Source organism: Eptesicus fuscus, chromosome 20, assembly GCF_027574615.1.
Source record: "Eptesicus fuscus isolate TK198812 chromosome 20, DD_ASM_mEF_20220401, whole genome shotgun sequence".
In the NCBI taxonomy this organism is placed as follows: Eukaryota; Metazoa; Chordata; class Mammalia; order Chiroptera; family Vespertilionidae; genus Eptesicus; species Eptesicus fuscus.
Window position 1 is genome coordinate 25496611 of NC_072492.1, and position 21384 is coordinate 25517994.

At 39.8% G+C, this 21384-nt stretch overlaps 1 protein-coding gene and 1 long non-coding RNA gene across 2 annotated transcripts in view; one reads left to right on the forward strand and one right to left on the reverse strand.

The window, feature by feature from the left end:
• The window catches only part of ANKFN1 (ankyrin repeat and fibronectin type III domain containing 1), a 221931-nt gene that overhangs the window by 88855 nt on the left and 111692 nt on the right, over positions 1-21384 (forward strand). The window contains exons 3-6 of the mRNA XM_054709322.1: positions 1696-1897; positions 4405-4615; positions 18460-18654; positions 20360-20473. Of these exons, the coding sequence (XP_054565297.1) occupies positions 1712-1897; positions 4405-4615; positions 18460-18654; positions 20360-20473 (706 nt within the window). The 5' untranslated portion in view covers positions 1696-1711. The remainder of the gene's footprint in view (positions 1-1695; positions 1898-4404; positions 4616-18459; positions 18655-20359; positions 20474-21384) is intronic.
• LOC129147384 (uncharacterized) overlaps positions 6398-21384 on the reverse strand; it is a 125643-nt gene continuing 110656 nt past the window's right edge. The window contains exon 3 of the long non-coding RNA XR_008554756.1: positions 6398-6702. This is a non-coding gene — a long non-coding RNA (uncharacterized LOC129147384). The remainder of the gene's footprint in view (positions 6703-21384) is intronic.

Here is a 21384-nt window from a genome sequence, read left to right on the forward strand (position 1 = left end):
CTAAAATGTGCCTTCCTCAGGGTAAAAAGAACATAATACATATTAGGTTATGAATTATTACTCTTCTACGTACTATGTGAACTTGGGCAAGTTACTTAACATGTCTGAATCTCATTTTTATCATTTATAAAATAGGAATAATAACATCAACATATTTTAGTTGTGAGGATTTGATGAGATCATGTAAACAGTTTAAAGTATAGGGTAGTTCATGGCAGCTGTTATTTTGTAGAGGTATAGTAGGAGATGATGCTTGAGAGAGAAGCAGTATATATGAGGTTAGAGAATTTAGATTTCATCCTGTAGGAATTGGGAAATCATTAAAGTCAGTCCTGTGAACAGTTCAATAAAAGAGGTTCTATATGTTACTATATCGTAGGATCCATAAGGCTATAAAAATTCAAGGACTGGAGATTTGAAGGGAGGTGGTGGGAATACAGCAGCATACTCTAGATAGACCCGGGCCCAATGCACCAAGGCTGCATAAGGGGTGGGGACACTTTACATATCACTGCCTTGACTAGTAATTTCATTTATGTATTTACTCATCCAATATGTGTATGCATGCCAGCAGCCTTAGCCTTGGTAGCACAGACATTTCAATAGCAGTATCCAACATAATGGTGGGTGGTTTTTGAAATGGCTTGGCTCACCTGGAAACTGACTTCAAGTACGACATTGGGACCTGTGTAGAGATTTGTGGAACAGCAGTCAAGTACTACTTAGAAAATGCTGGTAGTGAGTAGTATCTGGGGTGAGCAGGGACCAGCCTATGGGATAAATCCCCAAACCTCTGGGCACTGAGTTGGTTCACCAGATCTCAAAAAACCAGGCATAATTAAAACCTCGAGAGAATGGGACTCTGCAGGGAATACCACATTTTCTTTTACAGCCAAACAGAGAATAGCATCTAGAACAGTGGTTCTCAACCTTTCTAATGCCGCGACCCTTTAATACAGTTCATGTTGTGGTGACCCCCAACCATAAAATTATTTTCGTTGCTACTTCATAAGTGTAATTTTGCTACTGTTAATGAATTGTAATGTAAATATCTGTTTTCTGATGGTCTTAGGCGACCCTGCTAGCGGTTCTCAACCTGTTGAGAACCGCTGCTATAGAGCCTAAGACCATCGGAAAACACAGATATTTACATTACGATTCATAACAGTAGCAAAATTACAGTTATGAAGTAGCAACGAAAATAATTTTATGGTTGGGGGTCACCACAACATGAGGAACTGTATTAAAGGGTCGCGGCATTAGAAAGGTTGAGAACCACTGATCCAGAAGGAGGTAAGCAGAACGAAACTAATTACATATACCCAAGAAGAACTGAACAAACTTCCTGGGTTATAGAATTGAGATGCTGCCTCCAAATGAGATAGAGACAAAAAGATGTGAAGCAGAGGCTCATGTCATATATATATGTTTGTATGTATATGTAGATGTTCACATAGTAAATTGAGATCATTTCCTTTCTGCCAGTAATTAGCTATGTGGCCATAAACAAGCTTCTTCCTTTCCCTGAGTTTCAGCTTTCTCATCTATAACATGAAGGCTGGTTTGATGACTTTGAAGGTCTCTTCCAGCTATAATGTTTTATTAGGATTCCAGATGGTTACTAGAGAAGATAAAATTCTGTGTCAATTTATAATTATGTTGTATAAATGATACATTATCTTTTCCTCCTCTTAGGAACTGTCGTGTGAAAATGACCCAACAAATGCAGAGTTTACATCTTTCTCAGTCAAAAAAACATAGCGCCCCATCATCTCCCAATGCTGCCAAACGGCTGTACAGGAACCTATCTGAGAAACTGAAGGGAAGCCACTCTTCATTTGATGAGGCCTACTTTAGAGCAAGGACTGACCGGCTGAGTCTCAGAAAGACCTCGGTGGTAAGAAAACTCTGTATTCTTGCCTCGGTTTGATTTATGCAGTTGTGTTTGGATTTAAGGGAATGCTAATATGATCCACATTTACCTCAGAACTTCATGTTTGCAATGTTAGAGATGCTGGGTGTCAGGTAAGACAGGAGCTGCACATATGAGATTAAATAGCTTTCTGATAGCTTCATTGCGCATTTAAATATTGATCAATAAATATTTTATTTATTTATAATGTATACTCCATATGCTTTCCAATGGCATTTGAGACAGAATTCAAGCAACAACAAAAAATGCATATGCATTATATAATGGGAAATAATAATACAGAAAGAGATAGAGGGAGATAGTGAGAAAATGAAGAGAAAGAAAGATGGAGAGAGGAAGTGAAGGATGGAAGGGTAAAAAAGAAAATAGAAAAAGAAACTGGTAGGGATGGAAAGAGAAATAGATATACCAAAAACCTAGGCAAATATAGTACCTAAATTTTGTCGTTACATTTATCTCTGAATACATATACAGTCATAGCAGAAAGAGAAACAATGGTTGTAGTATCCCATTAGCTGATAGTTGAAAGTAAATCAGTCTATAAGGAGACTTTAATATTTTTCTGTTGCTAAATCCTCTGGCCTTTATAAGCTGTCATGGTGAATTATGTAATGGAGAATAAAAAATAGTATTGGTGATGTTACATTCTCATGTAGTAGTTTCTTATGTTTGCCCTCAGTAAAAGCTGAGGGCATAACATTAACATGCTCAGCAAGGGTATTTCTGCAGGGGGTAATGGCACCATTTGTTTGAGTTTAAAACAGAAATGAGCCCTAGCCTTTCCAGATAGAAGCATACTAGAGTTTGCCAGCAAAAGCATGGGGGAGGAAATGACTTAAGAGTGAGAGCAAATATGGCACATGAGAAATGAGACATACTAAAAATCACAACTGTGGACAGGGCAGCATTTTAACTTTGCACTCATTTGTTTTCCCATTTCAAACTCATCTTCTGGGAGGGCTTGGTTGTGACTGAGTTATGGCCTAAGTCTCAGAGGCTCTTCAGTTTGGCAGATTGTTGACAAAACTCTTTTCCATTCAGCAGATAGTCCTGAGAACTGCATGCCAAAATAACTCTATTCCCTGGGTGCCCACTGTCAAAACGAGCATTTGCATAATCGCTTTGTATTTTCTTCAGTCATGTGTTATGTACTCAGCTAAGCAGACCTGCAGCTTTTGATAGGGAGAATCATTTTTTGATGAGACTAAAAATAAAACCTGCCAATCTAAATACTTGGTCACTGAAGACCTTACACATTTTAATTACATGACTCCTATGCTAGGTCAAGACCAACGATATTTCAGTATTTTAAAGACCGAGCTACTCTTGGAAAAGATACCAGATAGATGTGTAAATGTGAATGGGTCACTCTTCTCCCATGAGCTATAGAAATATGTATCTGAAAGAACTTTTCAAAGGAACCATGTTGTCTTTATGGGTATCGTATTAAACTTTTGGTTCTCTATGGTCCCAAAGCAATTTGCCACCCAGCCCTGGAAACCCTCCCTGGATACCACTTATTTTGAGCCACCCTCCCCTGAGGGCTCAGAAATGCCAGGTGTTCAGTGGTTGGGGCTATGGGTTGAGAAAGAGTAGAGGGTAGTACAAAGTAGTGTATGAGTTGGGGAACCAGCCTGCAGGCAGTGTGGAGCTATTAGAGATTATAAATAGGGAATGAACATGTAAATTTTAGAAAGATTACTACTCTTGTATCAGTGACGGGCTGGAGGAGACTAAGACTGCAACAGGCAGGTCATTACCATGGTCCAAGCAAGGGATGATGATGGTCTGAGCAATAGTAGAGATATGGGGTGGAGAGAGAGGGGCTGAGATTGAGACAGAGAAAGTGTACTCTCAATTCCAAGCTAGTCACAATTTAAACTACCATTGCTATGTTCTCTCTGCCAGCATTTCCCAAACTGGATTCTGTATAACATTCTTCCAGGAGCAGTTCAAACAAATGCAATTAAAAATACATTCTATGAACAAATACTTGAAACAGGTCATATTTCCCACCTACTGGAGAGTCATAATCATAACTTAAAATCATTAAAGGCCCTGAGAGGTCTTAAGAGTAAAATAATGGGGTAACTTGGCTTAATCCAATGCTTACCAAATTTATTTGACCACATGCTCCTTTCTTCATAGAATGCTTTTTAAGGGTCTATCAAACAAGTGTTCCACTGAAGACTGGGTTGAGAAAGCTGATGTTTGCTCTTATCTGTAGACTATCCATGCTCTACTGTATTGCGTCAGTGCATCTAAATGTACATGTCTGTTCAATGTCCTTTAGAAATGATGGAAGGAAGATCCAACACAGTGTTTACATTTGAGACCTTGGGATAAATTAAAATTATATAACTTACAAGGGGGAATGCAGTCACTGAAGCAGTCCCAAAATTCAAGACAGTTAAGCTACTAAGATACACTAGTCTATGAAATTGTACTAACCTGCTTTTGTTCTTCTCCAGAACTTCCAGGGCAACGAAGCCATGTTTGAAGCAGTTGAACAGCAGGACATGGATGCTGTGCAGATCCTTCTGTATCAGTACACAGCAGAAGAACTAGATCTCAATACTCCTAACAGTGAGGGGTTGACACCTCTGGATATTGCCATCATGACCAACAATGTGCCCATTGCTAGGATTCTCCTGAGGACAGGAGCTAGAGAAAGTCCACACTGTAAGTAAACCTGAAAACTAAAACATGTTCTTTTAAGGCTAGACCCCACTGAAATAGCCATTGCTGACCTTTGGAGTACGAATGATTGACTAAGCATAGGTTCTGAAATACTTTGCATGTTTTTATGGACTTTCATGCAACTATTGATCAGTCTAGGCATCAGGTTACATTCTAAATAGAATACGCTGAATGGTATTGAAAAAGAACCTCAAGGGAACATCCCCCTAAGAATATAACTAAATGTGAAATACTCCAAGTGAGGCTATAGAACAGGAAATATGCATAGAAAAAGAGTAAGTATGTGTGTGATACTGTCTTTATGTTCATAATCAGTATGTTGGCTTCACTGATTTATTCAACAAACACTGAGGATGGCACTGTTCTAGGTACTAAGACTGCAGTGGTGAGCAAGACAAAAATCTCTATTCTCATAGAAGTCCCCTGTACTAATTATGTAAATTCTAATAAGCAATTAAAAAGCTAAATTAAAATATAAACTCAAACAGTGATAAATACTATGAAGAAAATAAAATGAATGAGTGGCTAAAGGTTGATGGAGTGGGAACTATTTTAAATAGGGTTGGTCAAGAAAAGCCTCTCTGATGGAATGACATTTGAGCCTAGTCCTGGGCAACATCAAAAAATGAGGTGTGGGGTCAAATTCTAGGTAGACTGAATGTCAAATAGAAGATGCAGAGGCAGGCAGGAATGAAATTGCCATATTTGAAGAACAAGAAGGCTGATGTGGCTAAAGCAAAATAAACACAGGAGAGGTGGATCGCTGAGGAAGAAGTCACCAGAACCAGATCATTCAGGCCATGGTGAGATACTTCACTTTGATTGTGTGATGAGGAGACAACGGGGCAGTTGAAGCAGGTGAATGATACAGTCTGCTTTACATTTTCAAAGAACACTACAGTGCACTGTGGAGAATAGACAGTGGTGAGGTAATTATGAAGAGCAGTTAGGAGTCTATTTTTAGTGGTCCAAAAGACAGGTGCCAGTTGTTTGGACTAGCATGCTAATGACACTGATGGTAAGATGGTAAGCAGGGGTGGAATTCTGGATGTATTTCTTAACGGCTTTATTCAGATATACTTCACATGCCATACAATTCACTGGTTTTTAGTATATGCACAGAATTGTGAAACTTATCATCACAATTTTAGACCATTGTCATCAGCATCCTCAACCCCTCAAAAAAAACAAAACCATTAGTAATCACCTTAACCTCTCATTGCTCCCAGCCCTGGGCAACCAATCTACTTTCTGTTTCCATACATTTGCCTATTCTGGGTATTTTATATCAATGGAATCATATAATATGTGGTCTTTTGTGAGTGGCTTCTTTCTGGAGTCGAGCTGAGGATACTGGCCAAAGGGAGCTGCTCTGGGGCCAATGGCAGACCCTGCCCAGGAGTGGATGGGATCAAATCACACAACCCTACCCCTGTGCCAGGCACTATTCTGAGCACTTTATGTGTATTCACTCCTTTAATCCTCGCAGCAACATTCTGGGGTAGGCACATTCCCCTTGGTGCAAACTCTCTGACCCAGTGACCACAATGGCTCTGAGCCACAGTTTTTATGTTTCCTAAAAGAAAAAAGTAAACTCATCAAACTGTTAGTTTCACTAATACTGATTCACTTACTTCCAAGTGGTGAGACCCAGAGGCTGAAAGAGAAGCAAGCAAATATGTAATTAGAGGTCACGTCTCTGGCTCTAAATTTCATAAACCCCTGCCACCCAAAGACTAGGTCCAGAGACAGATAGATCCCTGTATCAGAAAACTCTTTATTTTAAAAATGCTAAGCTCACCACATCCATGTCAAAGAGTGTGAGGGTTTGGGTTCCACAGGATTGGGGCTCTTCATCTTCAGTAAGAGCGCATCATCAAAGTGCTGCTTCCTTCTAGTGGACTGGAGAATTTGCAGGGATGGGCAAATAAGGATCGAAGAAATCAAAAGGGCTTATTTGCTACCTTCCAGTTTATGTTGCAATAACGTCTGACCCGAAGATCCAGTGAGAGAGCAGTGGAGGAAGAATCAGAGGGTCTGAACATAGAGAATGCAGACTGAGCCCCATTCTGTAGGAACAAGGAGACCATTCATTCAGATGTTGCTTGCACTGGGCTGGATGAAACATTAGTCCTACTTACCTAAGATGCTACAAAGAATTCTCCATTTTCATTAAACTAGTAAGACTCCCAACTCTCCCCAAGCCTCTTTGTGCATAATTAAATCTCTATAAAAGAATCCAAGTACTAAATATCTTGTTAAACCAAAAGAAAATGTGTTCAAAGATCCCTGGTTTTTACTCACTCCCTTGAGAATGATAACCACAAAGTTGGAAAGGACAGTGAGAGATCAACCCAGGTTTTAGCCTCTGGGAAATATGACACCTAAGTCATCTTGGCCACCCAACAAGTCAAAGACATAGTGGTATAGTCTCCCACAGGTGTAAAAACGGCAAAGAAATCTTGACTGAGTATCTATCTATGAAGTCTCCACATATATATCTCCACTTTTCACTCTAGCCCTTCAGGATGGTGTTATTAACTCTCTTTCAAAGAGGGAATTTTTATGCTGAAAGGCTAAATGACTGACCCAAATCTGTGGGACACCAAAGCCTGAGGTCCCTATATGCAAATTTACTGCCTTTCCAAAAAAACCAATAACGGAAAGCTGTGGCCATTGGACCCTGCATCTCTCCGAGTGTGCTAAAATCCTGTTCTATGCACTAAGGTGCCATTCCTGTAGGAAAGAGGCAGGATAAAAGAACACAGTCTGTTTTCAGGAATTTCTAATTCATTTCATATACCAAATACAAAAGAAAGTGCTATTGTGCATGAGTATGAGACAGCCCACGAGAAAAACCAGTTTGCCAGCCAGAACCAAATAAGCAAATACCTGCTACAAATTGTTCCCCAGTAACTCCAGAGACAGGGTATAAGAGAATAAAAATAAAAATGAAGTCTAAGTTCCTAGAGTGTTTTACATATTTCAAAAATGTTTTTGCTGGCTAAAATGAGGAAACTAACTCCCATCTCAATGAGAAAACTGGAATAAGATAAGTCAATTCACCCAATGCTACAAAACTAGTAAGTGGTGAAGCCAGGTCTTTAAGTATTCAATTCTTTGGTATTTGTGGAAAAGCTTAACACTCTTGTTATCACACCAGAGATGCTCAATTCCTTCCTTCCCTGATTCTCCATCTGTTCCTCTTCTAATGCTTGTCAAGTATTTCAAAGCAAAGTGCAGGGTTTCTAATAGGGTTACTTTTCTGTGTTCCCTTCTGAAAACTAGCCCAGTACTCTTTCTACTATGCCAATCAAGAATCCAGCACAACTCAGAAGAAAGTCCTCTGTAATTCTCCCCATTTCATAACAGGAATCACAAGGACAGAGAGGAGTTTAGGAACTTAACTCCTAACCATTGATGTGGCCGTCTTCCAGTCTTTAGTGCCTCAATCATAGAACTATAGAGAGGTGTTCTTTATAAACATGGCTTGAAACTCAACCATGTATGTTTTCTTATTCACAGGGAAAGTCCCAGAAGTGGCCACCCAAACTTGTACACTGCCAAGGTTAAATGTATTTAGAACTCCCACCTGCTCATTAGATGACTCCACTATCTTTACTCGGTGACTCTTTTCTGTTCCTCTCACCTTTAGGCAAGCAGCACAAAGTAATACTTATTCCTTCTAGAAGAAAACTTCAGTCACTATTATAATAGCATCCCAAGTGTGCCGAGTTCAGGAAACAGAATCTGAAAGGACTGGAGTTAGGAAAGCTAATGTGCAGAGATACTTCAGGATACCTGGAGGCTGTGCCTTTGATAGTTCATCCATTCAGTGTCCATGACTACTCATGTTCAACTGAACAGCGGTATCTTAGAAAGACTTGTCTCTGCATGGGAAAGTCCCTAGTCATAAACCCTCCCTTATCCTCACTAACTCATACCCTCAAATCACAGTCCAACAGTCTCCAGAGGAATTTGCTGAATCATCAATGAGGTCATAGCCTTTCTGAGGCTGCTATTTATTTGGCATCATTAGGCTCTGTAAATAACTAATCATAACGAAGCCAGGTGTTGTTATCTTTTGGCATATCTACCATGTGCAAATCCCATCACTCACATGGATTTTGTCTCACCTTTTAATCCCAGTACCTGGCACATAGTAGGTATTCAGAAATTTTCACTTGTAATTTTAAGCCCTGTCATATGCTGCTGGGAAGTATAGGTACTGAATTTTAGCACATACACACAAATACACTGTGTGCGTGATATTCATAAATGTATGGAAAAAACCTTTAAGTTTTCCAGTAATTTATATTTGGGGTACTTGTTGCAGAATTTGGTTGTAGATGTAGCCTGATTGTCTTTCTTTTTACACAGTTTAAAAATATGAAGGTAAGAATGGTGGAATGCTCCTCACTCTTAGTCTTTCTACCCTTTCCTAGGGTACGCATTCTCCCTCCTCTTCAAACCCTCTCCTTTCTCTCTGCATTGCTTTGTAAACTCCTCTCTCTTGCTTTCTCTTGGATACTGTAAATGGGACTAGGAAATGTCTCCCAGAATGAGTTATGTTCGGCTACTTCATAAAATGCAACTGCATAGTAACTGTCATTTGAGTAGGACACAGACACCGGTGTTACAATTTTGGCAGACTTGTCAGGATGCACCCCTCGTTTCTGTGGTGGTTGGGGGTTCGTGCTGGGACTGGTTCAGGGCACGTCTAAGAGGTGTGACTATAAACTAATGAGGCCAGCTTTATGTAAACAAACACACCAGAAAGTCTACAACCCAAACGAATGTTATCCTTCAACATGGTCCTCATGGGAGACCCCACACTTGCTCCAACAGTGCTGCCATTGCTCTGAACACGTTTGGATTTGTCCTCAGAGCCAGTTTATGAGAAAATTTGACTCGTTGCTTAGAGTCACACCTGATTTTTGTTCCAAAACAGCACTGCCCAACGTCATCACCCTCCATGTTCACCAGACTTGATTTAGAGTTTTCCTGAAATCAAATCTGCCCTCAAAGGACAAAGATTTGCAACCATTAAGAATATGTAAAGAACTAGCCTTAGGTACATCTCTAGAATGAGTCCTAAGGTATTTTCATCTGCTTCATTAAAATATGTGGACAGTAAATTTGATAGGATCAAGTAGAACATAGCATATAATCTCTTGGTATGGACTCCATGGTTAAATATCCTCCTATATAATAAAAGCCTAATATGCTAAGTGTCCGGTCGTCCGTTCAACCAATCAAAGCGTAATATGCTAATGATATGCTAAGGCTGCTCAACCGCTCGTTATGTCATGCACTGATCACCAGGGGGCAGACATTCTGACTGGTAGTTTAGCTTGCTACTGGGGTCCAGCCAATTGGGACTGAGTGAGATGAGTCAGACAAGCCCTGGAGCCCTCCTTTGTTCCCTTACCGGCCCTGATAGTGCACTGGTAGGGTCCCTTGGCCTGGCCTGCGCCCTCTTGCAATCCGGGACCCCTTGGGGGATGTTGGAGACCAGTTTCAGCCCAATCCAGCTCAATGCAGGAGCTGCCCCCTGGTGGTCAATGCACTCCCACAGAGGAAGCTGCTCAACCAGAAGCTGGTCTCACAGGTGGCGAGCACAGCGGTATTGGCGGGAGCCTCTACCGCCTCCGCGGCAGTTCTAAGGATGTCCAACTTCTGTCTTTGGCGGGGAGTGGGCCTAAGCCATCATTCAGACATCCCCCGACTATGAGAGGGCGCAGGCCAGGCTGAGGGACAACCCCCCCCCCCCCGAACTGCACAAATTTCGTGCACCGGGCCTCTACTATCTATACTAATAAAAGAGTAATATGTTAATTAGACCGGGAGACCTTCCAGACGTCCTTCTGGACAAACCCATGGTGGTGGGGCCAAGGCAGAGGCGGTTAGGGGCGATCAGGCTGGCGGGGGGGGGGGTCAGTTGGGGGCAACCATGCCAGCAGCAGGGACAGTTGGGGGCGATCAGGCCAGCAGGTAGAGTGGTTAGGGGCGATCAGGCAGACAGGCAGATGAGCGGTTAGGAGCCAGCGGTCCCGGATTGCGAGAGGGATGTCCCAGATTGGAGAGGGTGCAAGCCGGGCTGAGAGACACCCTCCCGTGCACGAATTCCGTGCACCGGGCCACCAGTGATTTAATAAAGAGAAACCCAGGTGCAAATGTTAGGTATCACAGAAATCTTTATCAGTGATTTAAAAATGATTAAAACATGTCTTCAGAACTGGTTGCCCCAGGCAAAAATAATAAAATAGGTGGCTAAATCCTCACCCTGACATACAAACCTACTCCTTGAACCTCATCTCATACTGCTCACCCCTCTCCCATGATACACCAGCCCCACCAGACTCCATTCTATCCCTTCAATGTACCATACTATCATACTAGAGGGCCTTCAGATTTGCTATTTCCTGTGTTTGGAAAGCTTTAACCTTTTGCACTCGGATGTCGAGTGTGACTTGACACGGTTAGCATTAGAATAAAGGAATCGAGAAAAAAGCAAGCAAGTGCAAAGGGTTAAATCTTATCATCACATGCTCAACTCCTTCTTAACATTCCAGTTTAAACATAACATCTTCAAGAGAAACTTTATCTGACCACCAAGTCCAAAGTCACTTTATTTTCATTTTTATTTAATCACATCACTTTATTTTAATTTTCTGCATAGCACTTATCACTATATGCTATGTCTCTCTCTGTTTTTATTTGATATTTTCTCTCAAATTATCTATCTCATTCATCACAATATCCCTAGCAAAACAGTAGGCACTCAATAAATGTGTTTAATTGAATGAATCCCAAGGCTACTTCTAGTTAAGGGTGTGAATATATTATTTATCTTTAAGGCAATGATTTCACTGAATATTAAGTGAATTGATCTTTATGTTTCCAAATAATTATTTAGATATCTGCTGGCCATAGCCTGAGCTATAGTTACCTGCTCTTAAATTGTCTTTTCATGTTTTTGCTTTTCATTTTTAAATATATACAGAATATATTCTCATCACAAACTAAAATATCTTTGACCATATGGGTGTGTATATGCACACACTCACAGTCTAGGTTCCCATCCTTAAATTCCTGCAACATAATCATTCCTATCCTCTTCAGGCTTGATCTAGAGCAGCGGTAGCCAACCTTTTGGACCACCGGTTGGCGACCACTGATCTAGAAGGCCCATTTCCAAGCTTACTCAGAGTGACTATTGACAAGAGACTTGTGTTCCTTTCTGCATGGGCCTCTCCCTTTCCATAAAGCTGTTCTCTGACATGGCAGCTGACTTCCCACAGAGCAAATGATTGGCGAGAGAGAGAAACCAAAATGGAAGCAACTTTGTCTTTTATAACTTAACCTCAAAAATGATCAATTTTCATTTCTCCTTAATCTTGTTGACCACACAGACCAACCCTGGTACAGTGTAGGAGCGTGTGAACACCAAGAGACAAAGATTTTTGAGGCCCTCTTGGAAACTGGATACCCCACTACCTGTCTAGGATTGTTGAGAATTAAATGTAATAATAGCTTTAAAATATTTCCCTGGCACATTATAAATGGTCAAAAACATTGGTAGCCAGTATAACTCTCAAAACAAAACAAAAAAACACACAAGAGTTTCTAGTATTTAAATATTTTATCCATCTGTTGTATAGTTTGTGCTGTGAAAACACTGCTCAATAAAAAAGCACTTTTTAAAGTTTATAAAATTTTATGTTCCAAAACTACACTAGCCAACACAAGAGCTACTAGCCACTATAACTACTGAGTACTTGAAATGTATCCAGTCCAAAATGTGTTCTAAATGAAAAGTTTACACTGAATGTATCTCATTAATAATTTTATATTGATTACATGTTAAAATAATACTTTTGCTCTACTGAGTTAACTAAAATATATTAAGAATAATTTCATCTATTTCTTTTTGTTTTTTTAATGTCACTATTAGGAAATTTAAAAGGATATGGCTCACACTATATTTCTATCGGGTAGCACTAAAAAATTAGAAGATATAATTATCGTCTTTCATACTTAAGCTCCCTATGAACATTATTGGGTAATATGCTTTGTATTTCCTAAATAAGTTCTTCAAATGTTTTGTGTGTTTGTTTTAAGAAAAAATGTCCATTTGCCCCTTGGGATACTTGGCAGGAGTCCCTCTCTGTGTCATTGGCCCTGGCTTCTTAAAGAACACAATTGCAACCTAAACTATATAATATGGACTTTGTGAATACACATTGTGCTGGAAAGTAGCAGAGAGAAACTCCAGACCTCATGTCCAGGATATAATGAGTTCTAAGAGAAGAAAATTCTATGGTAATTAAAATGAAAATTTTAACCTCCAAATCTGTAAAACATTTTTGGAACCACTCTCAAAGTCCTTGGGAAAACCTGAAAATAAGTAAAGTCAAAATGAATTTTGAGTCCTGAACCTTAGCAAGATGGGTAAACTAAAACTTATGGTATGAGTGCTTCTGGTATGAGAATATTTGAATTTAAAGATGTTCAATTATTGGACCTCTATATTCTTTCTTTTGATGTTCCTACCTGAAAATAAGTCAGCTGTGAGGTTGTTAGAAGGTTGTCACTTACGATCAGCAAAGATAAATTTTATTAACTGTCTATTCTTGTTCGCCCAGAGGATATTGGCTTACAATGCAAGGTTTATACCTAAGTAACCTTGTTTTATCCTTTGAAACAACAGATAGGGTTGAAACTGATACCACTTAGTATATAACATATTTCCGAATGGTAATTGAACAGAAAATTTTTATCTGGATAAAGCGGGGTTTCTTTTTAATGTAAGAACATAAAGCTATTTTATAAAATAAGTATTTATTTTTGTGTGCCTCTAAAAAAGCGTAACATATACCAATGGGTATAATAATACAAGCCTCTTCTAATTGAGTCTTTTCTGTAAATTATCACTAACTTATCACAACATATGAGAGGGGTGTCATTATTATGCTACTTTTAGTGATGAGACACAGGCTCCAGCATAACTGGTTAGGGTCATATATTCATAAGGGGCAGTGGTATAAGGACCCTATAGCCTTTTAACCAGCTTAGGATAAGGAAACTCTAAAACTAAACTAAACTCTTTAAGTTAATGTTAAAAGTGAAAAGGACTAGGCTACCTTGATGACTTCTCCTCACAAAGGAAATCATATAGGGCCAAGGGACCATAGGAAAAGGCAACTAAAGCTAGTTGTAAGGATCCTTTGAGCACTAGACTAAATGCCTGTCTTAGAACAATAAAAACAAGGAAAATGCTAATAACAATAGAAAAGTTAGTGCTAAATTGAAAGATGGCATATCATTAGTAATGGGCAAATGCATTCTTTTTTTTTTTTTCAAGCAAGCCAAATGAGTTGTTCCCTAAAAGTCTCAATTAGAAAATTAAATTAGTGATCAATTAGGTTGTTTCCACATCTTGGTTATTGTAAATAACATTACAGTGAATGATAGAAGATTGGGTAAAGAAGAAGTGGTACATATATGCAATGGAATATTATTTGGCAAAAAAAAAAAAAAGAGAGAATGAAATCTTACCATTTGTGACAACATGGATGAACCTAGAGGGTTATTATGCTAAGTCAGACCCCGAGGGCTCCCAGACTGTGAGAGGGCGCAGGCTGGACTGTGGGACACACCCCCTATACCCCCACCCCCAACGAGTACATGAATTTCGTGCACTGGGCCTCTAGTATTGTAATAACTATATATGGTGGCAGGTGGGTTCTAGAAATATTGGGGAACCACTTTGTAAGGTACATGATTATCTAACCTGGAACTAGTACAGAATAATACTGAATATAAACTGTAACTGAAAAAATTTTTTAATTAAAAATATAAATCACTTTCATACCTAAAAAAAATAATTGAAATTACTTTTCATTTTACCCTCATTATATTTTCAAACTTTTAACAATTATCAATCAAGCCCAAATTTACTAATTGCAGGGCAAGGGCAAAATTAAGAACTAGCAAGGCAAGAAAGTAGTTAGTGATCTATAGTTTAGATTCTGATGGTGTCTGATCACTATTTATCTCAGGATTTAAACAGTAATCCTAATTGTATTCTTTGAACACGAAGTGCCTGCCCCTCCCCCTACTCTTACCCAGTAGTTAATTAGCTGGGCAGGTCTTATAACAAATAGCCACTCAGAAACACTGGGTGGTAGAAATGCTATTGATAATTAAACACCACAATAGCAAGGAGCCTATTTCAAGAGCCTCCAAGTGATCCTGCCCCAGCCGGACTGCTCCCCGCACACTCACAGACCCTCTATTGTGCTGGCTATGGCAGTGCAGAGGGATAGCTGCTTGGCTGGAGAAGGGATCTACAGCAGTAAGAGAGAAAAGGCCCAAGCTTGCAAACAGATTCAGGGACTCAAGGGAAATATTCAGAGGGTGGAAGCGAAGGGAGAATGGATCCAAGAATAAGAGAAGTGGATGGGCAGGAAAATCAATCATAAAATAGACACATCCTTTCTAGTTTCTATGTCAACCAATCAACCAAAATGAATTCACCAATCTCATGACAAACAGGTAGCTGTTAGAAAATGGCAATACATAAATAATAGATTAATTTGCATTCCACTTGGTTTAGAGGAAGTTCATTACGTTTTTAAGAAAATCTTGGATAATCATTCTACCTCCCTGGGTCTGTTTCTTCACCTTAAAATAAGGAAGTTGCAAAGGTTCTCATCCTGGGGAGGCAGAAACAGGAATGTGATTCCCAGCAGGATCAAATGCCTAACCTACCACACGAGTACTTAAGATAAACTACACAGTTTAAGATCATTATCATTTTTACTTACTTTTGCTTAAAATGTATTAACCCATTTTGTTTGGTTGGTTATCTCCTACTGAACAGATGTTTCTATTGGCAGTTATATAGATCATTAATAATAGGGAGAAAATGATTAATTTATGAGTCAGCTGATTTGGTAGTCAATAAAGAAAATCTTTCAAAAGAGAGTGTTTTATTAAGCCATTAAAAATTCCATAGATGGAAAAAAAGGGTTTGCTTGGTGAAACCTCTGGCTCAGTCAGTGCCTCTCCCACTCATGCATGGGATTACCTCTAACAACAGAGGCAAGTGCACATATTCCCAGGGGTACCTGGAGATTTAGCCTGGGATGGCGGGGGGGGGGGGGGGGGGGGGGGGGGGGCAGTGCTTCTATCAAGTTTCCCTTAAAAAAAAATCTTCAATTCTGAGGGAAATTTTTCCTTCTCCTCTATAACAAAAGTGTTCATTTTAATTTCTAAATAATGTGCTTTCACCAAAATCTACACAGGAAATTTGGTGATCCAGGAAGATGCAGGAATGTTCCTATTCATTCTGGGGCATCAGGCTGTGGTTTAGGTACCCCAATTTGAGAAAGAAGCATGGGGATCTAGATGAGCTTGGAAAACTTACCTAGTCATCAAATTCTATGGATCTCCCTTGTTAGTCTATGAAAAGGCAAAGTGCTTTATCTTGAAGATATAGAATCCCTTTACCCCTATAAGTCAAATAACATCATGTCTACAACCTGGGAGGAGAGGGAAAGTCTGGAAACAAAGCGTGTTGTACTAGGAAAGCAGGAAAAATATCAGGGGAGCCAAACACAGCTCAAGAGAAGCTGTCCATCTGAAATGCCACCTGGAATTCACACCCGTAATAACTGTTGTGAATATAAAAATTAATAGGGGGGATTTTATAGTATTAGAAAAATTTATTTTTATAAATCATGTGTCTATCACCCAAGTGTTGACGCATGCATGCAATTCAAACATCAGGCTTACAATAAAAACCTCACTGAATGACTTAGCAAGGACAATTCCCCCATTTTCTCTATAATTTGGAGTGGAAGAAGGAGGGGGAATTGGGTAGAGGGTGCAGTTACTGGGTCAATTAATCAACCTGAAAACTGTGACACAAACTCTGACGCCTAACCTATGTCTAAAAATACACAAATGTATACGAATTTGTTTTAAACTGTCAATGCCTATATTTAGGACCTTCCCAGCAAGGCTATAATGAGACTGTGTTTGAGGGCTTCAGTCATAGCAGACTCTACCATTAATCTGAAGTTAGTTAAATTAACAGCATTTAGTACTGACTTGTCAATCTCACTGCTCCAGGAAATTGCACCTTGAGGCCACTAATATTGCCAATTTTTCCACTGGAGTATGCGCCCATGTGTGTATATGTGTATTTTTTTTCTCCAGAACCTCCTGTTCATACCCCATCATTGCTTCCCTAGGTCCACAGCACTTATATTATCATTTATTCTGGCCTCCTTTAGCCTTCCCCAGGGATTCTGCGTAGGGTAGCTGCTCAGTGAAAGAGTTTTTTAGCTTTATATTTATTTGTTTATTTTTCTGTCATGGCTCATGACTGAGGCTTTAAAAAAAAAGCGTGACAGTATTTAGAGTACATGATTGACTGCTACAGCAACATTCATTAACCATGACAAATCTGCAGCAAAACACAGTCCCAAGTGTTCTAAATAGCAATGTTAAAAAGAAAGAAGAAAGAAAAAGGAAAAAAGGACTCAACTCATTTTTCATTGACCTCATCGGTAAATAAATTTAGACTGATAGTGAGCAGGGGCAATAATAAATTAGTATTCATTTCCTATAATTAATGCAAACATGCTTATGAACACAGAGAGTATGAATATATAACCACCTAATTTCCATTTCAAAATACACCTAACAAATTTTCACTTGAGTTATCTTCATCATATTTTCCCCCTTCATTAGAAGAATGAAATAGTTGGATTTCTTTCACACCCACCTGGGGGAAAATACTGTTTTGGTCACAGAGAGTGTTCAATGGGTGAGTAACAGAACTGCCAAACTTGATTCTGATCTGTTTCATGATCTGATCCCCTACCACATGCCCAGATCAGAAGTGACCAACTAGGCAGACCCTCACATGCAGGAGAGCCACCACAAGAAGCAGCCTCCTAGCCTGACACAGAATGTGAAACATCATGGACATGAACATTCACTCACATGAGAGCAGATTGGGTCAACAACATGATATGAATCAAATAAAGACTATCATGTATTGAGTAAAACAGACTATCAAGCTGTGTAAGTTCTCTCAGCAAGAAGAGCTGGGACAGCTTTCTCTCTTGGGCATGGGCATCTCCAGAGACCATACCTACAATCAGACCACAATCAAAGATCAATGTCTGATCACACTCAAGTCAGCTATCAGAATTCACTAGACCTACTGTGGCAGCAGCAGAACACTTTGTTAGCAATAAATAAATTGAATAATACTAACAGGATTATGCCACTAGGGTATGCATACAAAAATGTCTATGAGCTGGGCAGAAAGTGATAAGAGCAAAAAATCTGAATCAAGTTCTACAAAAATAAAGAACAAACAACTCTGGCAGAATGTAGCTTGACTCATCAATGACTTTTCCTAGGGCCTTCCTGGCCCTACAGAGCTTTAGCTCCTAAGTGTTTGTCCTCCGAAGAGCATGGAAACGCGTACAATCTGGATGAAAAGCAGTCCTCATGGGCACTTGACAGTGGAATTCTAATTAACTGCTAAGCAGCTGTATGGGTGCATGTCACAAGAGGGCCAGAGGGCGATGGGAATATCTTAAATGGATGGATTTACCGTTTAATCTAGTTGTAAATGTCACTAATTAGACCTTATCATAACAAAACGTTAGTAACAAATATGGATGGATCCCACTTCCGCCGGGCAGTTTTTAAAACCTATTGTGGACTCTCAGATCTCTTGTCAGTGAAGCAGCATTTTCCCAGCAAGAAAAAGGAGTCACCCACTTCTTTCTGTTTAGTTGTCAGCCTGGAAAGTCGAGCGATGCACCTCAACACACTGGTGCAGGAAGCCCAGGAGAGGGTGAGTGAACTGTCTATTCAGGTGGAGAATGAAGGATTCAATCTGGACAACACAGAGAAAGAGAAACAGCTGAAAGCTTGGGAGTGGAGGTACCGGCTCTACAGACGCATGAAAACAGGCTTCGAACATGCCAGTGAGTATAAGCAGAGGACCTCTATGTTTAACTGGACCAAACCTTGGTTTGAGACAGCCAGGCCTTCCTTTACTGATTTTTCTGTATCATTACAGGGTCATGGATGGCCGTTGTCAGACTGTTTGGAGCAAGGGTTCTGGGAGGTTGTAAAAGGATCTTTTGTCTTGCTTGATTTTCTGGCTCCTGATAGGTTCTCTGGCCACAGCCATGAGGCTTCAGTGCTGCTGGCCTCCCTCCACCATGTCACACTCATCTAGCACTTTCCACCCGTTACGCCCCAATGCCTAATGACCTGGATGGTCTGATGCCCTAAGTAAGTGACTATATTTTGGGATGCAGAGGTGGAAAAATATTTGTTTGCCTATTTGTCCAGTTTCTGCTTCAGGCTCAAGTGTAAGTTGTTTTCGACTCTCTACTGCATTTTTTATATAGCACTTATGTAAACTGACCTTCAGTGAATACAGGCTGCAGAGGACAGTCAATCAACCCATGAATTATGCTTTTGTCTGCACATCCATTCTCTATTACCAGTCCTTTTTGTTAGTTTAAACAAGTCTTGTTTCTGGATAATACTAGCACTGGAAGGTACTGCTTTGTGCAGCCTCTGCTATAAAAGAATATGTATGTAATTCAAACTCAAACTTATAAAATATTAAACTTTAATTCCAAAATAAAATCTTATTCAAACAGCAAAAAAAATTAGAAATATATTGAAAATTTAAATATAAGGAAAAGGTCAGTTCGTTAGTGTGGGAATTATCTGCCTCTGGTCCAGTAACCTTAGCTGTGATAAAGACCAAGGCAGTGAAAGTCTTGTTTTTTTTTTAGTAGTACTGAATACTAAGCCCCAAACCAGGCCTAATCCTTTCTCTTGAAGCAAATAACTGACATGAATGAAATGTTGCTTTTATTATTAACAATCTCTTAAGCAATGCTGATACGTTTGCTCTTCTTTAAAAAAAAAAAATCCAGCCATTGTATTAATAAATACACTTACTATTGTACTTCATTCAGGACAAATTAATATTAGAAGAAATCATGTTTTTAGACTTGATACCAATTTTTAATTTTCTAAATCACAAAACACCTAGAAGGAATACCTAACACCATCATAAATCTATTAGTAGACATGACATTTGCATGTGAATTCTTTTCTAGTAAAATACAACCATGTAATAGCAGAATGAGAGCAAGAGGAGTTAACATCCCATGTTGGAAAGAGTCCAGAATTGGTCATCCAAAGCCATGTGTCCTTGAACAAGTCATTTGGCCTCTTTGGGCTGCAGCTTCCTCACCCAAAAAGAGGGAATGCTGTTACTTGCCCTTTCTACCCAACAGGGTTGCAAAAAGTCTCCCCTGAGATGATTTACACAAAGGTACTTAATGAAATAATAGTTCCTGCTAACACTTTCTAGCCTCCTCTCCGCTGGTCCAGCTAACCTCCTATTATGTTTCCAGGATACTTTGGGAAGACTTAACTGGTATTATTTACCCCTTCAGACAATGTTTTAATGTTCAAATAAGACCAAGATGGTAACAAATAAAGGCCATTGAGACTTCTAATGAAAATGTTCAAAAGCAAAAGCTATTAGGCTCTACAAACAAATGTTTCCATAGTGTGTGTTTCTGGATATCCTTTGAAGAGGCAAGAACATTGAAAAGGATTTGTTATGTTAAGATCCTTGTGTTTTTCCTTCTGTCCCAGGAGCCCCTGAGGTGCCAACCAATGTCTGCCTCATGGTAACCAGCAGCACATCACTCACCGTCAGCTTCCAAGAGCCTCTTAGTGTCAATGCAGCTGTAGTGACCAGATATAAAGGTATTGAACTCAGATAGTTTTTCATTACTTCTTCCTAAAAAAACAATCCATTGTTTGAGGATCAGTTGTGCATTTTGTGTTTGTTTTCCTGCTGATGGGCTATTTTATTCATTCCAAGTGGAGTTGAAATATTTCCACATACAGAACAATAAGGTGACTGAGAATAAGTCACAGAAAGACCAGGCTGTCATTTCAGGATTCTCAATTAATATTCCAATCCTATTTACAGAGGACCTGCTGTGTGCATAGCATAGGGTTGGGGACAGGTCTGAGGAGGACATACTAAAGAATAAGCCTGGCTCCAAGGAATTTAGAGGCTGGAATGTGTAACATACTAAATAGAGGACATATAAATTGACAGCTATAATGACAGGTAACTAGGGTTGAGGACTAAAAAACCAATCCTATGTAATAAAAGTGTAGTTTGCAAATTGTCCCGTTGTCCAGGAGTTTGACGAGGGGCAGGACCAGCGGGGCAGAAGGGATGGAGGCCCCAGCAGCAGCAGGCAGCCAGGGGAAGGAAGGGAGTACCTGGCTGGCAGCTGGCAGCCGCTAGGGATCCTACCAGTGCACGAATTTCGTGCACTGGGCCTCTAGTAATAAATAAAGATCACTGGAGCTCAGAAAAGAAAGGGATGGGGAAATGACAGGCTCAGAAAGGCCCCAGGGTGCAGGTGGCATTTGGGCCTGTCTTTCAAGGATGGCTAGGATTTGAAGCAGAAGATAAACTCCATGTGGAGAGAACAGTGAGCACAGGTACAAAAGCAAAAACATGCTGGGACAAGTGAAGGAGAGTAAGGCATAGAAAATAGCATGGTTCCAGGGGAGGGGAGGGTTCCTAAGAAGGTGCAGTGAAATGTCAAATTAGAGTGTGAAACTAGGGTCAGGAGGTAAGGGTAGGATGAGGCTAG